We start from the raw sequence: 21,981 nt of genomic DNA, 5'->3' as shown, positions 1-21,981 counted from the left end.
GATCAATATTTTAAACAGATTCATATACATTATGTATTTCTGGATCACATGCCAACGGAAATCAATGAGTGATGATAAAATATGTTGCAGGGACATTTACAACTGCCAGGGATAATCCAAGAAATAAATAATCAAGAGTAGAGTATATACAATATAAAAAAGCTGAAAGATTTCCAATCTTTAATACCTTCCTCTATCTCACCACATCTACAAGCAAGTTATTTGAGAAATGAAACCAAACAATCAGTAAGGATTAAGGAAAGCAAACTTCAGGTTCTCTGAAAGACTTCAGGTCATTCTTGATTTCATAAATTTCATCTGAGCATTAGTTTTAAATGATGATATAATATTTGGTTCACTGGCATAACACTACATCTTTTGCTTTAAAGGATTTTCATTAAAGACAATGATTACTAGGTATTATAGAAAAGGCCCAGTGTAATAATAATACTTTAATTCACTATACACATGAATACTATAATCTTAGTAGTGTAATTATAGAAACCATTTGAAAGGTCTCTCAAAACCGTACTTCTACTACTCGGATTACAAGGGGCTTGAAGCCCTATAGCTTAACACTGGAATGATCAATCTGCTAGTGTTATATTCCAGGAATTCACCCTTATTTGCTACTACTGAAGGATGCACTGATATATTCAAGCTTCTTTCCCTCTGCCTTTAGCTGGAGCTCTTTGAGGTATTCTGTGAGATGTCAGGTGTCTCCATAAATCAAAAGAGACGGCCATGAGAAACATTACAACACAAAATTCACAAAAATCTCTTTAGAAAGGAGCCTCTCAAATTCATTTGCCCAAGATCAAATCTGAAATCATACACTCATACTAAACCATTAACACTTCATTCTTTTTAAATACTGTTTCATAAATGTAGACATATTTTCAGGAGCAAGAGCATACTGTAAGTAAGAGATTTCCAATTACCATATCTTAATCCACATGACCTTCAGAAACTTTAAGCACCTACTTCCCTTTAGTATTAGTAACTTCCAATTCCTTATGTGCAATTACTTGACTAATCTTCCAAGAAGGAATTATTTCTATTAGAAAATAAAGTCTATTTCTAAAAGAAAAGTTACCACTTATATTTCAATATTTCTGTAAATACTAAAAGATAAAAGATTATGAGGGAACTCATCCCAGGAGAAATAAAAGCTTGTACTGATTTTTTTTTCAGTCTTAAGTCCACAGTAATTTAACCATTACAATAATTGTTGATAAATTTCCATAATTTTATATAAATAATCTTTACTACAATCAACCTGTAAGAAGAAGAAAGAAGATGACTTGTATGAGAAAGCATCTTTTCCTGCTTACTTTCTTACAAGAGATTATGTTTCAAGAACACCAGTGCAAGCCATTCCTAACCCTGCCAATGACTTTATCTTTTCTTTGATTCTTAAACAAAATTGTTATTCAAATACTTCCAACTAAAATTTTGCTTCTAGCCAAAAACTAATTCTGCCTAAAGCTACTAAAACACATAAAATACATGAAATAACTCTTTTCCGATACTATAATGCTGAATAAGGGGAAACAAATAAGATGAGATCTACAAATGCCCCAGCACACTGGGTGGAGTTTCCTGGCCACAGACAGAGACAGGAAAGGAGAGAACACTCCCTACTGAGAAAGCTTTGGAGATCTACAGAGGATTCTTTTCCAAGGTTCCAGCTGAGGACTGATTGCCACCTGTGAGAAAGCAGCTATCCAAGGATGAGAAAAAAAGCACTCAAAAGAAGCTGAGAAAACAATCCCTAGAGTCCACAGAGTCAGAAATAGTTTGTGTTCTCACCAACCAGAGCAAAAACCCTTGTAATTTACAGCACCTCAATACTCAGAAGGGTATTATCTCAGTAAGGGGAAAACTAGCTAGACTTAAAGGCTGCTCTGGTCATGCCTAACAAAACTTAAAAGCAAGCCATGATAGGATGAAGCTGTTTCCAAGAAACAACCATGTCACAGAAAAATGCGCAAGAATATGTATAGAAATACAAAAATATCCAGCACCCAACAAGATAAAATCCATAATATCTGGTATCCAATTAAAAATTACTAGGCATGCAAACAAACAGGAAAATATGGCTCACAGCAATAACAAAAATCAATGAACTGAAACAAACCCAAAAGTGGAAGAGAGAAAAGAATTGGTAGAAAAAGACATTAAAACAATTATTTTAACTATAGTCCATGTATTCAAGAATATAGAAGAAAGATTTTGCGTGTTAAGTAGGGATGTGGAAGACATAAGCGACCCAGTTTAAACTTAGAGGTGAAAAATACACTGGATAGAATACCAGATTAGATTTGGCAGAAAAATAAATTACTGAATCTCAAGATACAGCAACTGAAATTGTCCAAAATGGAGAGAGAGGAAAAAAAAGAGCAGAGTATCAGTAAGCTATGAAGCACATCATCAAGCAACCTAAAATATGCATAACTGGAGTTTCCAAAGAAGAGGAGAGAATGGGGGAGAAAAAACATTTGAAGAAATATGGCCAAAAGTTTTTCAAATTTGATGAAAACTATAAATCTACAGATCCAAGAAGCTGAACGAACCCAAAGGAAAACAAATATGAAACACACACCAAGGCACATCATAATTAAACTGCTCAACAATATCAAAAAAACAAACAACCCAATCAAAAAATGGGCAGAAGACCTAAACAGACATTTCTCCAAAGAAGACATAGAGATGGCCAAAGGCACGTGAAAAGATGCTCAACATTGCTAATTATTAGAGAAATGCAAATCAAAACTACAGTGAGATATCTCCTCACACCAGTCAGAATGGCCATCATCAAAAAAATCTACAAACAGTAAATGCTGGAGAGGGTATGGAGAAAAGGGAACCCTCCTACACTGTTGGTGGGAATGTAAATTGGCACTATGGAGAACAGTATGGAGGTTCCTTAAAAAAGTAAAAACAGAACTACTATATGATCCAGCAATCCCACTACTGGGCATATATCTGGAGAAAAACATGGTTTGAAAAGATACATGCAGCACTCCAATGATCACTGCAGCACTGTTTACAACAGCCAAGACATGGAAGCAACCTAAATGTGCATCAACAGACGAATGGATAAAGAAGATGTGGTACATATATACAATGGAATATTACTCAGCCATTAAAAAGAATGAAATAATGCCGTCTGCAGCAACATGGATGGACCAGGATATTATCATACTAAGTGAAGTGAGTCAGACAGAGAAAGACAAATATATATTGCTTGTATGCGGAATCTAAAAAAAAAAAAAAAGATACAAATGAACTTATTTACAAAACAGAACAGACTCACAGACACAGAGAACAAACTTATGGTTACCAGGGGGGAAAGGTGGGGAGGGAGGGATAGACTGGGAGTTTGGAAGTGATCTGTACTATATTTAAAATAGATAACCAACATTGTATGCCACAGGGAACTCTGCTCAATATTCTGTAATAACCTAAATGGGAAAAGAATTTAAAAAAGAATATATATGTAAAAAAATAATAACAATAAAATTTAAAAAAAATCAACTTGCTCAAAATCAGTGATAAAGACATCATCTTAAATGCAAAGAAAAATATATATTTTATACAGCACACCAAATACAAAAGTAATAGAAGACTTCTCTTCAGAAACAGTGCAAGCCAGAAAACAGTAGAGATTTGAAAGAAACATCTTTAAAGTTCTGAAAGGAAAAGAAAACCCTGTCAACCTAAAATTCTATGCCCAGTGAAAATATCTTTAAAAAGTAAAGAAAATACCAAAGCTATATGAATAGCAAATAAGCAAATGAAAAGATGCTCAGTATCATAAGTCATTAGGGAAATGTAAATTAAATGAGTTACCACTAAAGACCAATAAGCATAATTAAAATCTAAAACACTGACCACGGTGAATGCTGGTGAGGATGTGGAGAAACAGCAACTCTCAGTGACTGCTGGCAGGAATGGAAAATAACACAGCCACTTTTGGAAGGCAGTTAGGTAGTTTCCTACAGAGCTAAACACAGTCTTACCACACGATCTAACAATCACATGTCTTAGTATTCAACCAAAGGAAATAAAAACGTATACAAAACCTGCATATTAATGTTTATAGCAGCTATCTTCATAAGTGTCCAAACTTGGAAGCAACCAAGATGCCCTTCAGTAGGTGAATGGATAAACTGTTGTACTGTACATCCACAGCGATAAAAACAAATGAGCTGTCAAGCCATGAAAGATATGGAAGGCTCTTAAATGCATACTGCTAAGTGAAAGAAACCACTCTGAAATCATTCAATCATACTTTATGATTCTAACTGCATGACACTCTGTAAAAGGCAAAACTATGGAGACAGAAAAAAGATCAGTAGTTTCCAGGGGTCCAGAGGAAGGGATGGATGAACAGACAGAGCACAGAGGATTTGGGAGACAATGAAACTATTTTGCATGATACTGTAATAGTGGATACATGTCATCATACATTTCTCAAAACCCATAGAGTGTATGACACAAAGAGTGAGTTCTGATGTAAACTATGGAAACCCACTTTAAGTGTAAGACACAGTCTCAAAGTAAAAAAATGGAAGAGATAAATCAAGTTAACACTAACTGAACAGAAGCTAAGTGACTACATTTGTATCCATCAAAGCAGACTTCATAGCAAAGAGTTTTACCAAGAATAGTCTTTCATAATTAAACAAGTCCATTCATCAAGACAATATAAGAATCCAAAACATTTTTATACCTAACCACAGAGTTTCAAAATACACACAAAAAAACTGATAGAACTAGAAGGGGAAATAGACAAATCCACAATTATAGAGGTATTTCAACATCCTTCTGTCAATAATTGATAGAACAAAAAGACAGAAGATCAATAGTAATAGTAATCAATCAATAGTAATTGATTTGACATTTATAAACTATTTCTCCCAACAACAGCAGAATACACATTCTTTCCAAGTGCACACGTAACACGTATCAAGATATAATACATTCTGCACCATTAAACGTTAAGCCTACAAATAGTAGTATGTTCTCTAACCACATGGAAAAACCTTAGAAATCAGTAACAGAAAGATATTTTGAAAAATACCAAATATTTGGAAACTAAGAAACTTCTAAATATTCCATGGGCCAAAAAAGAAATAAAGAGAAAGTATTATGAACTGAAAGAAAATGAAAATACAACATATCAAGACTGTGGATTCAGTTAAAACAGTACATAGAGGGAAATTTATAGCACTAAACACCTATTTCAAATACCCATAATTTATGAATTACGACTATAAAGAAATGGTTCCCACGTGTGACTTCTCAAGTGGGTATCATACTATAATTACTTTCTTAGCAACACCTGGAGTTTATTTTGACTACTGTACTTTACTATAATTCCCTCTGCAGACTAGAAGTTCTCTGTTTTAGAAAAGCAGCAACCTGTGGTAGATAAAACACAGATTCAAACTGGGTTTGAATTCTAGCCAGGATAGAGAAACCCTGGACTCATTAACCTTTTCTGAAAGTTTTTTTTTTTTTTTTTCCTGTGAAGAAGGAATAGGACTGCCTATTTCACAAGATTATTTTAAATTGATCATCATGTGCTGATGCTGATGACTAAAAATGTAAATGCAAAACTGTCATATTTTAGTAATAAATAAAAAATGATTAAAAGTTTTTTCTAAAGTTTTATCCATTACCTTGCCACTGGTAATATATCTGCAATTAATTTTAAGAAATTTCTCAGTAAATGCTTCTTCCTCCTCAGAAGTTGAAGATACAACTCGTGCAGGTCGAATACCAGTAAAAGCAGATGAGAGAGTTTCTTCTTTCGGGTGGACTACATCAGGATTCTTTAAAAAAAAAAAAAAGATAAAGACACTTCAGAGAACTAAATAAAACTAAGCACATTGTTAAATGCAAATGCATAGCTCTCCCCAGTAAGTGTTCTTCCTTCTCATCACATTCTGTAGAACAGCTCAAAACGTTTTTATGTAAAAAAATATGGGAAAGATGGCTTCCCTGGTGGCGCAGTGGTTGAGAGTCCGCCTGCCGATGCAGGGGACACGGGTTCGTGCCCCGGTCCGGGAGGATCCCACATGCCGCGGAGTGGCTGGGCCCGTGAGCCATGGCCGCTGAGCCTGCATGCCCGGAGCCTGTGCTCCGCAACGGGAGAGGCCACAACAGCGAGAGGCCCGCGTACCGCAAAAAAAAAAAAAAAATATGGGAAAGAATGTCACTTCTTTTACATTTGGTAAAGATCCTAATACAGCTTAAACTTACATTTTTCAATTTTTTTTTAATGGGAATATATATATACTGGTTATAATACATATGTGTTTGTGTGTGTGTGTGTGTGTGTATACACACACATACACATTCAGTTGCTCCTGAATCAAATCACTGGTCCTGATCATTTAATATATCCCTCAGGTGCTGGGAGCAGAGAAAAGGTGAGTGCTGTCTGTGAAACCTAGGAATTCAGCAGAATCCATTCATTGAAGAGCCTGTTAAAATCTCAAGCTATAAAGAATTTATCAGTACCATTTTACAAAGTATTAGTTAGATCATAGGTTTTTAACTTTTTTGATGCCATGGACCATTCCCACAGTGAAGCCTATAGACCTCCTTTTCAGAATGTTTTTTTTTAATACTCAAAATATAGAATTACAAAGAAAAACAATTATATCAAAACAATTATCAAAACACTTTTTAATCAGAGATATTTTTATTTATAGATATATACGCTTCTTTATTAATACATTAAATAACAAGATCTAGTGATGACTCATAACGATAATTTTGAAGTACACGGCCATAAACAACATTCTGTGATATCTACAACAACTCTAAATGGATTTGAAAATATGTGAGTTCTAGGGCTTCCCTGGTGGCGCAGTGGTTGAGAGTCCACCTGCCGATGCAGGGGACACAGGTTCGTGCCCCGGTCTGGGAAGATCCCACATGCCGCGGAGCGGCTGGGCCCGTGAGCCATGGCCGCTGAGCCTGCGCGTCTGGAGCCTGTGCTCCGCAGCGGAAGGGGCCACAACAGTGAGAGGCCCGCGTACCATTAAAAAAAAAAAAAAAAAAAAGAACTGAAAATATGTGAGTTCTATTGGAGACAAAGTCACAGGTATCCCTGGTGCTTTTCTATAGTTTGCTGCTTATATTCTTAATCTTTAAAAATGCTAGATTTCACTTAAAATTTTTTCTATCCAAGTTCACAGAACTCATAGTTTTCCCAAAGTTCACTATTCTGTACAAATGTAGGAAGGTTAGACAGATGCCTTTTAATCTTTGTTTTAAATACCTCCACAGAGGCATTTCATACCTTATAAGTAAATGCACAATGCCTTATATAATAGTTTTCATAGTAGCAAGGTTCTTCAGAGCTTTGAACTAAAATCTGCCACTCTGTAATTAATACCTAATAGTTATTATTTGCCCTTTTGAAATAATAAACAAGACTGCTTCCTCTTCAGTCTCACAGACTTTGAGATACTTGAAAAGAACTATCAAATTTTAACATGACTTTTTCTACTCTAATAAATGCATCTAATTCCTTAAATTCTGTCTTATATAGGACAGAATTTGTAGACTTCCTTTCTAAATTTCATATACCCTTCCTAAAATATAGGGCTGAATCCCAAGCACTTGGGCAGATACTCAACAGACATTTTTTGAAGGTAGACCAGTTCAGAACACTGCAAAACAGCTACATCTGATATAATTATATTTTTAAAAAACCTAAAATGGAATTATATTTTAACAGCTGCATGATACTGTTATAGCATTATTATCAATCTTTTCATTTTGTGATACAAACTAATAACTTTACATTCATCCTGTTGTCTCTGGTAGTTACTGTATCTAAGAGTTTTATATCATATATAAATTCATTTAGCACAGATAATTAAATAAGGGACATTAATAATATTAATTGATATTTATGAATACCTTTATATTTAAGTATATTATAAAGACCATTTCACTTTCAAATCACTCTTAAGGTATATACTATTACCTTAATTTTTAAGGAAACGTATGCTTGTCCAAATTCAGTAACTTGCCCAATGAGTAAGATGAAGCTGAGATGAAAACCCATGTTGCCAACACATGAACTAGTGAGCTTAACTGCACTACTATATGCTTTCCATTTCAAACATTATTCTAAAAGATTGTGTGCAGAGGGGGAAAAAAAAGCCAATACAGAGCTATCACAGGGCCCCCTGCAAACTGGCACAAAGCAATACACAAATTTTGTCTATGACTGTTCAGTTACTCCCAAATCAGGTGACAACAGTATCTACTAAATAACCATATTATTCACAGAAACTGTATCAGGGTACATTGTCAAATATTTTCCTTAAACATATACCTCATAGAACAAGATCTCTGAGGTTCCTTCAAAGCCTCAAATTCTACAACTCAGTATCAATAGCAATCCCAACTTGTCAAAGTAATCCTATTAAAAAGAATACATGAGATTAGCTTAACGAATGCTCAAAGTATAGCATAAAAGAGTATTTCTTTAAAAGAGATCAAAGTTGTTTAGAGAAATCATAATCAGACCTCATTTTAACTTACATACATGTACATGATCCAAAGTATCAGTATCTCCGTATCTCTGTGAATTTACAGATTCTGTTTCTTAATAAGGTGATTTGAATAAGCTTATTTGAGTGCTTTCTGAAGCTTCTTTGTGCAATTTTGTTTTAGCCACTAGGGATGGAAAGGTCCTTAAAAATACAGGATTATAAACATTTATTTATCAAGCCTCAATTGTCACCTCAATTGTTCAAATGTGCAAAAGGAAAGCAATGCTATGGCAAGTGACCCAAAAAAGTTGACTTATGGTCATCTTTTTTGTACAATATGATTAAATATTATATAATTTGTAGAGTATTATTATAAATCATTACCATAAGCTAATGAGCAACTCCAAACTCTCCGTTTCCCATGTTGCCTTGGCTTTATGGAGTTTTTGTTCTTTAGCGATTGAAAATACATAGAAATGTTCTCTGGTAACATGTAGGTAAGGCATACAAAATTTGAGAAGGAAAAACCATAGAGGCACAGAAATACCAACATTTATATTTATTTCATACAAACATATATAATATATAATCTAAAATAAAATGTGTATTTTTAAAGCAGTGAATATTATGTTTCTTCACTCAATCCAATAAATATGATGGGTACCATTTACTTCCTATAAATTGTTATGTTTAACTGTCACTCTCAGAATTTATTTAAACTCCACTTCTGAAGAATTTGAGGCTCTTAAAACAAACATACAGAATAAAATACAATACAAATAAAAAATAAAAATATCAGAGTGAAGAAAAAATAAAATGCCATTTTAAGTGTTGTACTTGGAGTTTTGGACCTGGCACTGAGCTTTTTAGCAACCAGGTTAAAAAGCAAAGAAGGATCAATTTTTAAATTCTAATTATGAGAACAATGCTTGCTTTTAGAATCTAGAAGAAAACTCTCACCCAGTAATTTAACTATTTATTTGTGATATTACAAATACAGAGATTTCTTCTATATAAAGAAATGCTTTCCTAAAAATCTATATAAATACAAAGTCGTACTATGAAGTTTTATGTTTTCACATATTTCAAATATAAAATTTTGTTCTAAGAATGTAAAACTAAGGTATAATTATAGCACCATCATTTAAAAAGTACATATTAAAAAATTATAATTCCCTAATAAACTGTTGGTATTTAAGTTTAAAAGCACCAAAGCTAAATTATATTATACAATATATAGGTAACATATAATTCATGTGTTATTTATACATACGGCATTTATAGTTGTTTAACTTTATTTTAATATAATATGTAATATATAAGCTTATGTTTATTATATAATAAAGTATATATACTTACATATGAAAATTTAGGTTTAAAAGCATGAAATTTAAAATCATAATTTATATATTATATATCAGATAAAATATATTTTATATATTTTAGTGATTTTAAATTTATTTTAAGTTTAAATATATATTATACACAGAGAGAGAGGAAGGAGGTGGAAGTAAGGAAGAAGGGAAAGAGGGGAGAGGAATGCTTGTGACTAGTTTAAGGATGGCATATGTGAGAACAATTTTTGAAGCATATGCTATATTTAATCTCTTCAAACTATATTGATATTTCTAACTAAAATTTTTTTAACTTCTTGCATGTGTGCTATTACTTTAATGTCTGTTTTCAGGTATATAAGTTCAGGATGTCAATGAATTATGTGATTGGTATAATTAAAATAGAGGGAGGTTTATTTTATTAGATTTCACAAATATTCTCAAGATCCCCAAAACCCTGTAAGAAATTAACATCACTCTTTTATATATTTTCTCATCTATATGTAAAGAGAATAGTCACTGAATGTCTTTTTTAAAAAAATCTTATTTGACTAGAGTTAGAAAACCTTCTATAAAGTTCCCTGACTAAACAATGTGGTTCTCTTGAAATTTTATAAAAGGCAACATTATGACACTTCACTGTGTCACCCAAGAAGATATGCTGAAGTCCTAACCCCCTACCTCAGAATGCAACCTTATTTGGAAATCAGCTTTTCACAGATGAAGTGAGTTAAGCTGAAGTCACACAGGAGGAGTAGAGTGGACCCTTAATCCAATTTAATTGGTTTCCTTATCTGAAGAGGAGACCACTATGTGAAGACACAAACACACAAGGAGAAGACAGCCATGTGACTACAAAGGCAGAAACTGGAGTAATCTGTCCAACAAGACAAGGAATGACAAGGATTGTGGGCCAACACCCGATGCTAGAAGAGGCAAGGAAGGATCCTCCCCCACAAGGTGCTTGCCAACATCTTGATTCCAGACATCTAGCCTCCAGAACTGTGAGGTAAGTTTCTGATTTAAACCACCCATTCTGTAATCCTTTGTTACAGCAATCCTAGGAAATTAATACAGGCAAATAATAATTTTTTAAGTTACATAAACAGAAGAACAACATATTTAAAAGTCCATATAATCTTAAATATTGAGAAAAAAAAAGCAATGCTTTTGTTCACCTTTTAATCATTTTAAGCAATACTTCCGATTATCTGCTTTACTTTTATTTTTGCTTTGGTAAGCAAAAATTTGCTACATTACTTCCACATAGCTCTTTACTACAAACTTTCTAGTTTCTACAATTTGGGACACATATATTTTAATTTTAGATTGTATGTCTCAGTCACAGAGAATCTGTACTGCTAATCCTTACCCTTTCATCAATTAGTTCAAAAAGTGGTTAAGAATATAACACAAAACCTGGATGTAGACTGTCAGGGTTTAAATCTCAGCTCTACCACTCATTAAGTATGTGACCTTGTGTACATTACTCATTCTCTCTACGCCTTAGTTTCCTCATTAATAAATGCATAGTAAGTACTTTTTAAATGTTAATAGTAACTGTAGCAGAATAATTGCCTATGCTTAAAAAGAAGCTTTTAATGTGCCTAAACTCTATTAATGCTTTATATATTTTCTCCTGTAAGACCTTCTAGGCCTTCCATAGAATCTCTTAGTAGTATTTTTTTCAAAATTATATTTTCTTACTACCATGAAATATAATTTCAAAATTATATTTTCTTACCACATTATAAGTACTCTACTTTTCTTATTATCTTTTAGATTTATTAGAGTATACTAAAGAGTGTTTTATATTAAAGAGAATACAACTATCTGCTAGCCCATCTTTCAGTGGAGTATAGTAACATAAGCCGAAATTAAAAACTATTTAAAACCATTTCACTTTTCCATATTATTTATTTAAAATTCTTTTTCCTCTGAATTCCATCCTAAATATATCACACTAGTAGTTCTAGCCTAAAATGGCATTAGCATAATAAATAAATTTAAGATGCAGAGAGGAGAAATCAAAGGAGATAAACAAACAAAAGAGGTTTTTATATTTACAAAAGAATGTTAGATTAAAAAAATTTTACAAAATGATAGTGCAAAAGTGACAGGTTTTACTACACTCACAATGATTGAATATTACTTATCTTTTTGGGTTGGGTCCAATTATTTACTGATCGATAGTAGTTTCTGAGCTATCAATTTCCAGCTATAAAGTGCTAGTAAAAAACCATAGGCTCGGGCTTCCCTGGTGGTGCAGTGGTTGAGAGTCCGCCTGCCGATGCGGGGGACACGGGTTCGTGCCCCGGTCCGGGAGGATCCCACATGCCGCGGAGCGGCTGGGCCCGTGAGCCATGGCCGCTGGGCCTGTGCGTCCGGAGCCCGTGCTCCGCAATGGGAGAGGCCACAACAGTGAGACGCCCGCGTAACGCAAGAAAAAAAAAAAAAAAAAAAAAAAAAAAAAAAACCATAGGCTCTGGACTCAGACTATCCGCGTTGGAATCCTAATTCAGGTAAGTAGTCTAGCTTTTCACAATTCTGCTTTAGGGTATGGAACACAAACTAAATTAACCGAATGCTACACTGCTCTCCTTTGTCATTGCCCCTTATGAATATATCTGTTAAGTCCCATAGGACAATGGCATGGCCATGTTCAAAAAGGTCCAGTAACTGTTTGGTCCAGTATCATTAGAAACTGACTTCCATTTTCGTCAATGATGAGAATAAATGTAATACATTCCTTTCATGTAGCTGTATTCTAAAGTAGTTGTCATTTTTACAAGATAGCCAGCAAATAAAACATTTGAAAAAGACCCCCTTTCTCCCTCCCTCCCTCTCTCTCTCTCTCACCACAAACACACAGAAAAAAGTCCCTAGGCAAGGAGACAAATACTTATTAATAATATCATGTCCTTTACTCCATGAGAGAAGTGGAACTAGTCTAATACTACAGCTTAGAAACTAATAATTCCTAATAATTTATAGGCAAATTAACATTAATAATTTGTGTTTTGTTACCAGTATGCCATTTGGTATCCTAAACTTTGAGTGCAAATTGGGGCAGAGAAAAGGATGTCTCCTAAAATCAGCATAGCAACACAGAAGAATCTCTCACAGGAGTCTAGCCAGTTAATGGAGAAATAACCTTTTACATGTAAACATAATCATTGGGTCATTATGAAAATGGGAAATTATGATTAGTATTAATTTACACAGGAAAGGCACAAAAACCATAATTCCTGTCGGAGGAATTTTAATCAAAATTATTAAAGTTTTTTTCCTTGGAATTCATTTGTAAAATGTAACATATAGAACATCTATTCCTTTAAAATGCTAGATAAATTAATATACTATTAGTTACTCCAAATTAATATTCTGAAGAACAACTAAGATAATATTTTTTTTTTTCTTTGGCAGTGCTGTGCAGCATGTGGGATCTTAGTTCCCCGACTAGGGATCGAACCCATGCCCCCTGCAGTGGAAGTGCGTAGTCTTAACCACTGGATTGCCAGGGAAGTTCCCATAAATTATTTTTTTAAAGTGTGCCAATAATGAACTCAAGAGTTTTAAGTATTATATAAACATTCACAGAAACTCAAATAAAAATCAAATTGGGGGCTTCCCTCGTGGCACAGTGGTTGAGAGTCTGCCTGCCGATGCAGGGGACGCGGGTTCGTGCCCCGGTCCGGGAAGATCCCACGTGCCACGGAGCGGCTGGGCCCGTGAGCCATGGCCGCTGAGCCTGCGCGTCCGGAGCCCCACAACAGTGAGAGGCCCATGTACCGCAAAAAAAAAAAAAAAATCAAATTGGACATGGACTTCCTATCATGATATACTCATGTTTGTTAAGTAAAATTCCTTTCTTAGTTAAATTATTATATGATATTCATAAAAGGGCTGATGAATATCTTTGGATTACTACTACCACCAACAGTAATCAATTTAAGCTGTCTGATTTAATAAGAATGTTTCACTTTAAAAACCGGGATTTACAAATTTAATTAACAAACTAAAAAGGTAAAATTTCGTTCAAGCCATAGGCAAAGTAGGATTAAAAAAATGGTGACATTTCTTGATAGCTTTGAAAAGAAGGGAAACTTACAGTGGTCTTATCAAGTTCAGCCTCGGATGATGTTGGTGACAAAGGACTTATGGGGCTTAGAGACGGGGAGCTCTCAACACTGGAGACATATTCAGGATCAGGAACATATAAAACCTGGAAGAAAATATTCACATAAAGATTTAGTCAAACTAAAATATTAATAATCAGATGGTATTCTCTAAGCGAGCACCATTAACAATGACCTTCAGAAATAAATTTTAAAAATTAAAACCTTCAGATTAGAAGAATGTTTATTACCGAAATAACTGTAACAAAATTTTAAAAAAGATATTTAATTTAGATAAGTTTGATAACACAAACTGTGGGCAACAGTGAGGGGAAACAGTAATTCTTAAAAATTATGGGTGTTCCCCTTAAAGGACAATTTGTCAACAGCCAGCAAAGCTTAAAATGCACATATCCTTTAACTGAGCCATTTTACTTCTAGGACTTGACTTTATAGATATACGTGCATATAAAGAAAAAGAGAAACAAACAAGAATGTTTCCTAGAGCAACGTTTACATAGCAAAAAAGTAGGAAGTCTAAAGCCTACTGTGCTTGGTTAAACCATAATACAGGCACACCTCGTTCTACTGTGTCACCTTATTGGACTTCGCAGATATTGCGTTTTTTACAAACTGAAAGATTGTGGCAACCCTGTGTCAAGCAAGTCTATCAGTGCCATTTTTCGACTGCATTTGCTCACTTCCTGTCTCTGGGTTACATTTTGGTGGTTCTTCCAATATTTCAAACTTTTCATTATTATTATATTTGTTATGGTGATCTGTGATCAGTGACTGCTGCAAAAAGATTATGACTCTCTGAAAGCTCAGATGATGGTTACCATTTTTTAGCAATAAAGTACTTTTAAATTAAGGTATGTACTTTTTTTTTTTTTTTTTTTGCGGCACGTGGGCCTCTCACTGTTGTGGCCTCTTCCATTGCGGACCACAGGCTCCGGACGCGCAGGCTTAGGGGCCATGGCTCACGGGCCCAGCCGCTCCGTGGCATGTGGGATCCTCCTGGACCGGGGCACGAACCCGTGTCCCCTGCATCAGCAGGCGGACTCTCAACCGCTGCGCCACCAGGGAAACCCAAGGTATGTACTTTTTTTAGACATAATGCTATTGCACACTTAGCAGACTACAGTGTAGTGTAAATATAACTTTTATACACACTAGGAAACCAAATAATTCTATGACTCGCTTTATTGTGATATCTGCTTTACTGCAGTGGTCTGGAACCAAATCCACAATATTTCCAAGGCATGCCTATATATTAATAGAGTGCAATACTTTACATACATGAAAAAGTCTGAGATTGAGTTATGCTTCAACAGAACATTTTTCCAGAATCAAAGTTATTTATTTTTTTTAAAGAAGAAAGAAAGGCTAGAATATTTTTGGAAGGGGATACATATTGGTAACTGTGGTTGCTTCTGGAAAAGGAAACTGTAAGTCTGAGATAAACTACCTTTAAAAAAGTTTGAATTTTTTATCAGGTACATGTACTGCTTTGAATATTTTTTAAAGCTCTTTAAAACTATATTTGAAAAGACAACAGTTATTTTCAATATGTATTAAGAAAAATTCACATGGATATAAGTGACATTTAATTTTCTCTTCTAGAACCAATGTGATTTGTTCAAAGTGTGCATAAAATTACTCTTCTTAAATTAACTGTATTGCAATGGATACTTTCTGTCTTAAAACTGATGCTTCTAACCATCAATGCATTAAAAAAAAGATACCTGTCCAGTAACAACTGCTCGGGAGAATAACTTATTTAGCTGAACAAGTTCGTTGGGCGTTGTATCAAATTTCAGGGCTATACTATTCAAAGAATCCCTTGATTCAACCTGTTTAAGAGAAAAAAAAAATAATTTGTTAAAACAGAAAAACTAAACGATGAGGTTTAATGATCATTAATATGTCTATGGACCAATTTTACATTTGACTAATAACTGGTATTTCCATCTTTAGAGACAGGATAACTTGACAAATTTTGTGTTTGTTAGCAACTGATCTCAACCTATTATGATACAGAGTATATGCTTTATCATAATACATCACAATTACATGTAGGCCTCTACTTCAAGCAATTTCAAAATACAAAATATAATTTTCAAAACACAAACAAGTGATTTTTATTTTACAAAGATTTTAAAACAATATAAATAGTTTGTAAAACATATGTAACTTCTAGAAGCTAATTTTACTTTAGCAAAGTATGCCTGTATTAAACTTAAAGTGCTGTTTCTAATGATCTTTACATAATCTTCCATTTAAATAGATAAATTAGAAAATATATTTGAACCAAAGCTGAGGAATATGTTTTTGAATTAGTATATTTTAATGATCATATTTATAGAAATCTTAAATCATGGGAATTAATTGTCAATTATCCTGAAAGAAAGTCATTTGATCAATGTATTCCTTTAGAGTTCTCTATACATAAAGCATCTCTGTAGAGAATGATGAAGTCCAATGAAGTGGTTTTAGTGCATATGGGATTTACAATCTAGTTAGAAAATAAGAAAGACAAAAAAGGTTATATAAAAGATAAAGAGCAATTTAAGTGAAACAACAAATGCAAAAGAAGCTCTGAGCAGACAGAGCAACATATTTGCTCCAAATTGTCCAAGAAAGACTTTATGGAAAAGATTTAAAGCTATCTTGAAGAACGGGTAGGAATTTGAGAAGTAGAGAGTAGGGAAGAACATTCAAAATGAAGAGAATAGAACTGACATATTAGGAGACAGAAAAGAACAAAACACATTTGTGGGATACTATCTCTTCCTCCTAAACCATCCAGGGTACACTCATGAATTTAGGATTTTAGGAAGGTAAGTAGAGCCAAATCTCAAAAAAAGGATGAGACTGAATTAGGCATTTTGAATTAGACTGTAAAAGACTTCGAAAATCAGGAAAAGTAGATATGTATGTGGGGGTAAAAAAAAAAAAAAAACAACAATAAATATATATTTTTTCTTTAATGGTTTTGTAAAACCAAATTGATGCCAAAGACACAGACTAATAATCTAGCCCTGCTCTCTTCTTCCATGCAAACTTTCTCATCTATGAAATGAGATGGTGTGTCACCTACCTTATTGAGATAATGTATGTAAAAGCTCTCTATAAACCAATTTTACTTTGCAGAAACATCTGGAAGTTTACAAAGTTCTTATTAATTAACACACATTTCATCTTCACAATGATCCTATCAGTTGTGGTAATGAAAGTAATAAAAACACCAATATGAACCAAGGAAGTTACATGGCCGAGTGGCATCTTAGATTAATGGCTACAGGTCTATGATTAATGACACAAGAGAATGGATGCAGAAAAACCAATGTAATACTACAGCAGCAGATCATCCTTAAGGTCATACAAATGTAAAGAAAGAGATAAAGGTATAAGATTTTCAGATAAGACTCAAGAGAAAACAGGAATGGATTGAATGAAGTTGTAATAGAGCAGTAGTTGTATTACGTCAGAGGTGCAAACATTAATGATCAACTGATGCTAAATCCAAAAATTCCAACCTGGATGAACAACAGATTGAAGGAAAATGGAAACAAGAAAATAAAGCATTAGGCAAGAATGAAGAAAAAAACTGGTGAAAGGTTTGCTATAATTTGTTAAATATGAAGTGGTGACAGGAAATGTAAGCATCTAGAAAGGCAGAAATAGAAAAAAGTTTGGGTCTTACTTCATATAGTAAAGTTCTTAAGTTCTCCAAGTTGCAGAATGTAAATGGGAAAGTGAAAAGATACAAGGAACCACTCACATTTGGAATCAACAAGAGCAGAACAACCAGTGAAAGAGGTGTAAGATACAGTCAAAATGTTAGCAAGAACAGGGCAATGAAGCATAATGATAGCAAAATGTAGTACAATTAGTTTCAAGAATAAATTGAGAAAGGAGAGTATATAATCAAAGAAATAATGGCTGATAATTTTCCAGAATTTATGAATGGCATGATTCCTTAGAGTGAAGAAACACAATAAGATAAAAATTTGTCTGAATCTAGACTTATCACAGTGGCACTATAGAACTGTAAGGACAAGAAGTAAACTTCAAAAAACAATCTAAAAAAAGAAGACTGCCTAGAAATGAACAAAAATAAAAAGGCAACAGAAGGGCATAAGATAATAGATAACTACATTCAAAGTGCTGACAGAGGGCTTCCCTGGTGGCGCAGTGGTTGAGAGTCCGCCTGCCGATGCAGGGGACACGGGTTCGTGCCCCGGTCCGGGAAGATCCCACATGCTGCAGAGCGGCTGGGCCCGTGAGCCATGGCCGCTGAGCCTGTGCATCCGGGGAAAAAAAAAAAAAAAAAAAGTGCTGACAGAAAATAACTGTTAACCTAATAATCTATAGGCAGCTCAACTACCAGGAATGAGGGTGCAATGAAGACTTTTCAGACACTGCCTGATTATCCATTCACAGATCGTCACTGAAAGATACATTAAAGAACATTGAGAAGGAAAGTAAAACAAGAAAGAAGGAACAGTGAGTGGTATGCAACAACAAAGAAAAAGCCACCAGGTTTGATAATTAGAAAATCATTAGTGACCTTAGACAAGGCTTTCGGTAGAATGGTACAGGGATATTAAATTAACTAGGAAGAAAATGGTTATGTATGGCATTTTCAAGGTCTACTTGTTGATCCTACTGAAAGTAATTTTATAGTTAAAAACTGTGCATGTATGTGCATATATAAACACATACGTAATACGTATGTATGATTTTTTTTTATGTATGATTCTAACTTTAAAGCTTCCTAAGGTCCAATGACTAATTTATACTATATTTAGGTGGTCCGAAAATACATTTAAGCTAAACCATAAATATTTTAGAATAAGTAAATGTTGAGAGTACACTGTAATATTGAAAGATTTCAAAAGAAATATAGAAAAATATATTTTTCCCAAATACAAAAATCATGTTATGTACCTTATATAAAGACATTATATGAAGATTTTACAAATTATAGTAAGAATAGAAGACAGTAATATCTTAGTTTTAGAAACACATGTGTTTCTATCTTTAGGATATGGCATCGGGAATAAACAAAGGGATAAAAAATGAAAACAAAGATCTCCTAGAGGATGTTTTATAACTTTTCTTATCAGTAACTGATTATTTCCCAAAGGTCATTTATAACATAAGAAAAAATATACAGTAATTCCTCAGTATCCCAGGGGATTTGTTCCAGGATCCCCGCAGATATCAAAATCCATGGGTGCTTAAGTCCCTTATATAAAATGGCATAGTTATTTGCATATAACCTACACACATCCTCCATATACATTAAATCATCTCTAGATTACTTATAATACCTAATACAATGTATGTAAATAGTGGCCAGTAAGGGAAATTCAAGTTTTGCTTTTTGGAACTTTCTGGAATTTTTTTCCCCCAAATATTTCTGTCCATGGTTGGTTGAATCCATTGATGCAGAACCCAAGGATACAAATGGCCAAGTTTCAATTAACCTTTGCCCAAAATAATGGTTCTTAATTTAAATTTGCTACCGATAACACAAGTTTTATTGAATTACAAGAAAAAAATTGGTAAACTCCTGAATTCAAAACCAACTAAACTTTTGTAGTTCTTCAAAACCACAGGATTACATATGTAGATAACATCTTATGCCTTATGCCTACAGTCTTATGTCTTAATAAACACTAATGAATACATCAAACTACATTACTCAATATTTTACTGTCTGAATTTATATTCTCAATTTCTCAATCATGCAGAGAGGGTACAAGCACACTCGAGTTTATAATATGCTTAAGAGGAGATTCTTTTGATAGTAGTAAATATAATTCTACCTTAAATTATCTGGTTTCAAACCTTTTTAAAATACTTAAAATCTCAAATTGTCAATTATACAGTATATGAAAATAAAGTATAACTCAAGGTTTTGATAATTGGTTCAATTTTTAGAATTTATGAAAAATAATCAAGACTCAAACCAAGATTGGAAGACTTCATGATGACACAAATGTATAAATTGTTTCAACTTGCTATTTTCTTCTTAATACAGTTACAATAACATATTAGAAAAACACAAAATAACACAAAATTAAGCTCAGTTAAAATAACAGATTTTTAACATGTTAAAATTATCTAACAACATTTACATTCAATCAAAGAAGCAGCATATCACAGACTAAAGTACATTTCTCACTTCAGTTTTCCATAGTAACCAGAAATATGAAAAGCTGACTGCAAGGAAATTTGAGGGTCATTTCAAGAACATAGAAACTTAGCCATAAATCAGTGTAAATAATCTAATGTGAGAGGTTATTCTGGAAAATTAATAGCAACTTGTTTTTTCCGTATTCTATCTGCCATTTTCATTACCGTTAGCACTGCTGGGAATATAATGAAGATCACATTTCTAAAAACGTAAATATTTCCTTAAAAGTCTAACCTAATAAAAAATTATTGTACCACAGGAACTTTAACTCCAAGTAAATTATCATTTTGTTAAATTTGCTAGAATAATTATCGTTATATCACACTTAATAAAATTTTCCTTTAAGGAAAAAAAATCCTAAAATACAGTTAAGAACTGAAGTATCATTATTATTAGTAAAGCAGTTATCGAAAGTGGTGTACAGATTTTTAAAATAAGGCAATTAGGAACCTCTGTCTTATTTACAGCGTAAACAAAGAATGTCTCAAATAAGACTATCACAAAGAGATATCAGCTTTTTCAAAACAAATAACTTACAGTATATTCAGTAGTCCCTTTGGGTTTCTGAAAAGACATTCTCCTCCCATCTTTCTTGTCTAGGGTCTTCTTTTGGCCAGTGTCTGAAAAAAAAAAATGATGCAAAACTCTATTAAATTCATTTTCCTTTCACAGTAATGTCAAGGACCGCTAAATAGAGCTCACTGGGCAGATATCTACTGGATTCACCAGTAATACAGCTTGCTACGTAGGATTCTCTACTCTAAAATACAACCGAGTATCAAAATAAGTAAATGTACTTCCTTCCTGCTTGCTTTACGAACTGACCAGTATGAAACACTATTAATAACTGGAAGTCAATTCAAAACCTAAGTAACTGTCAGCTGAAAGGAAGGTATTAAAAAGTAAGTTAAGGGCCATATCTTTCAACACATCTAACCTGATTATAATAAAACTATATTTGAAGATTATTATTATTAACCAAACCAAGTCTGAAATATGTAACATTAATCTTCACAGTGTCTCTACTTCTACAATCATAGTAAAAGACAGAGTCGTCTTTTGTATTAAATTACTGAATTCCTTACATATACCATGAAGTAGATTAAGATACTCTTTCATATACAAACTTACTTTTATGCACTTCATTTCAGATAGAGTGCCAACTATTTTTCACTTGCTTATCAAGACATTTCACTTGAACACATCATTACCACCAAGTTTATGGTATCTGTTTTAGTTTAAATGTTGCACTAATGTTAATCTTCTCATCTATACTTCATGTAACAAAGATTGCACTGAACTGATAAAATACCACTCCTATCTAAACAATTTTAAATAAAATCTCTAAAAAAAAAATCAATCTCTAAAACACTAATAAAAAACTTAAAACTGAGTAAGACAGTAAACATAGCAAAATGCTATACTCACACTCAGTTTTTATAAGATTAAAACAGTAATTTTCAAAGAAAAATTAGTTCTACCTAAGCCTAAAGAATCTAGAAAATATCTACTTCATTGCTCTCCACCTATCCAATCTTAATTGACATTTTGACCATACCACAGTTTGCTTATATGTATCTAATTAGCTCAGTTGGGTGAATGGTTCTAATGAAGCATTAACAGTAACAAAAATAATATTAATAATCAAGTCTGAATCCGAAAGAAGTCAGTTAGCTCTGCAATACTTAAAAAGGCTGTCCTAAAACCTTCCTGATCACCCAGGCTAAGCCAGATCTCTGTTACTAGTCACAGAGCATCTTTGTCTCCTTCACAGCATCTAGCACAGTTTAAAG

At 33.5% G+C, this 21,981-nt stretch overlaps 1 protein-coding gene across 5 annotated transcripts in view; it reads right to left on the bottom strand.

Moving 5' to 3' along the window:
- OXR1 (oxidation resistance 1) overlaps nucleotides 1-21,981 on the bottom strand; it is a 454,493-nt gene that overhangs the window by 58,845 nt on the left and 373,667 nt on the right. For all 5 annotated transcript variants that reach the window (XM_027131593.1, XM_027131595.1, XM_027131594.1 and 2 more), the window contains 4 exons: nucleotides 20,726-20,808; nucleotides 15,726-15,833; nucleotides 13,974-14,087; nucleotides 5,691-5,843 (listed from right to left, as the gene is read on the bottom strand). In XM_027131593.1, the coding sequence (XP_026987394.1) occupies nucleotides 5,691-5,843; nucleotides 13,974-14,087; nucleotides 15,726-15,833; nucleotides 20,726-20,808 (458 nt within the window). The remainder of the gene's footprint in view (nucleotides 1-5,690; nucleotides 5,844-13,973; nucleotides 14,088-15,725; nucleotides 15,834-20,725; nucleotides 20,809-21,981) is intronic.

Source organism: Aethalodelphis obliquidens, unplaced genomic scaffold (genome assembly GCF_003676395.1).
Source record: "Aethalodelphis obliquidens isolate GAN/ISIS:26980383/991018 unplaced genomic scaffold, ASM367639v1 scaffold39, whole genome shotgun sequence".
Lineage (NCBI taxonomy): Eukaryota > Metazoa > Chordata > Mammalia > Artiodactyla > Delphinidae > Aethalodelphis > Aethalodelphis obliquidens.
This window is presented reverse-complemented; position numbering and strand designations above follow the sequence as displayed.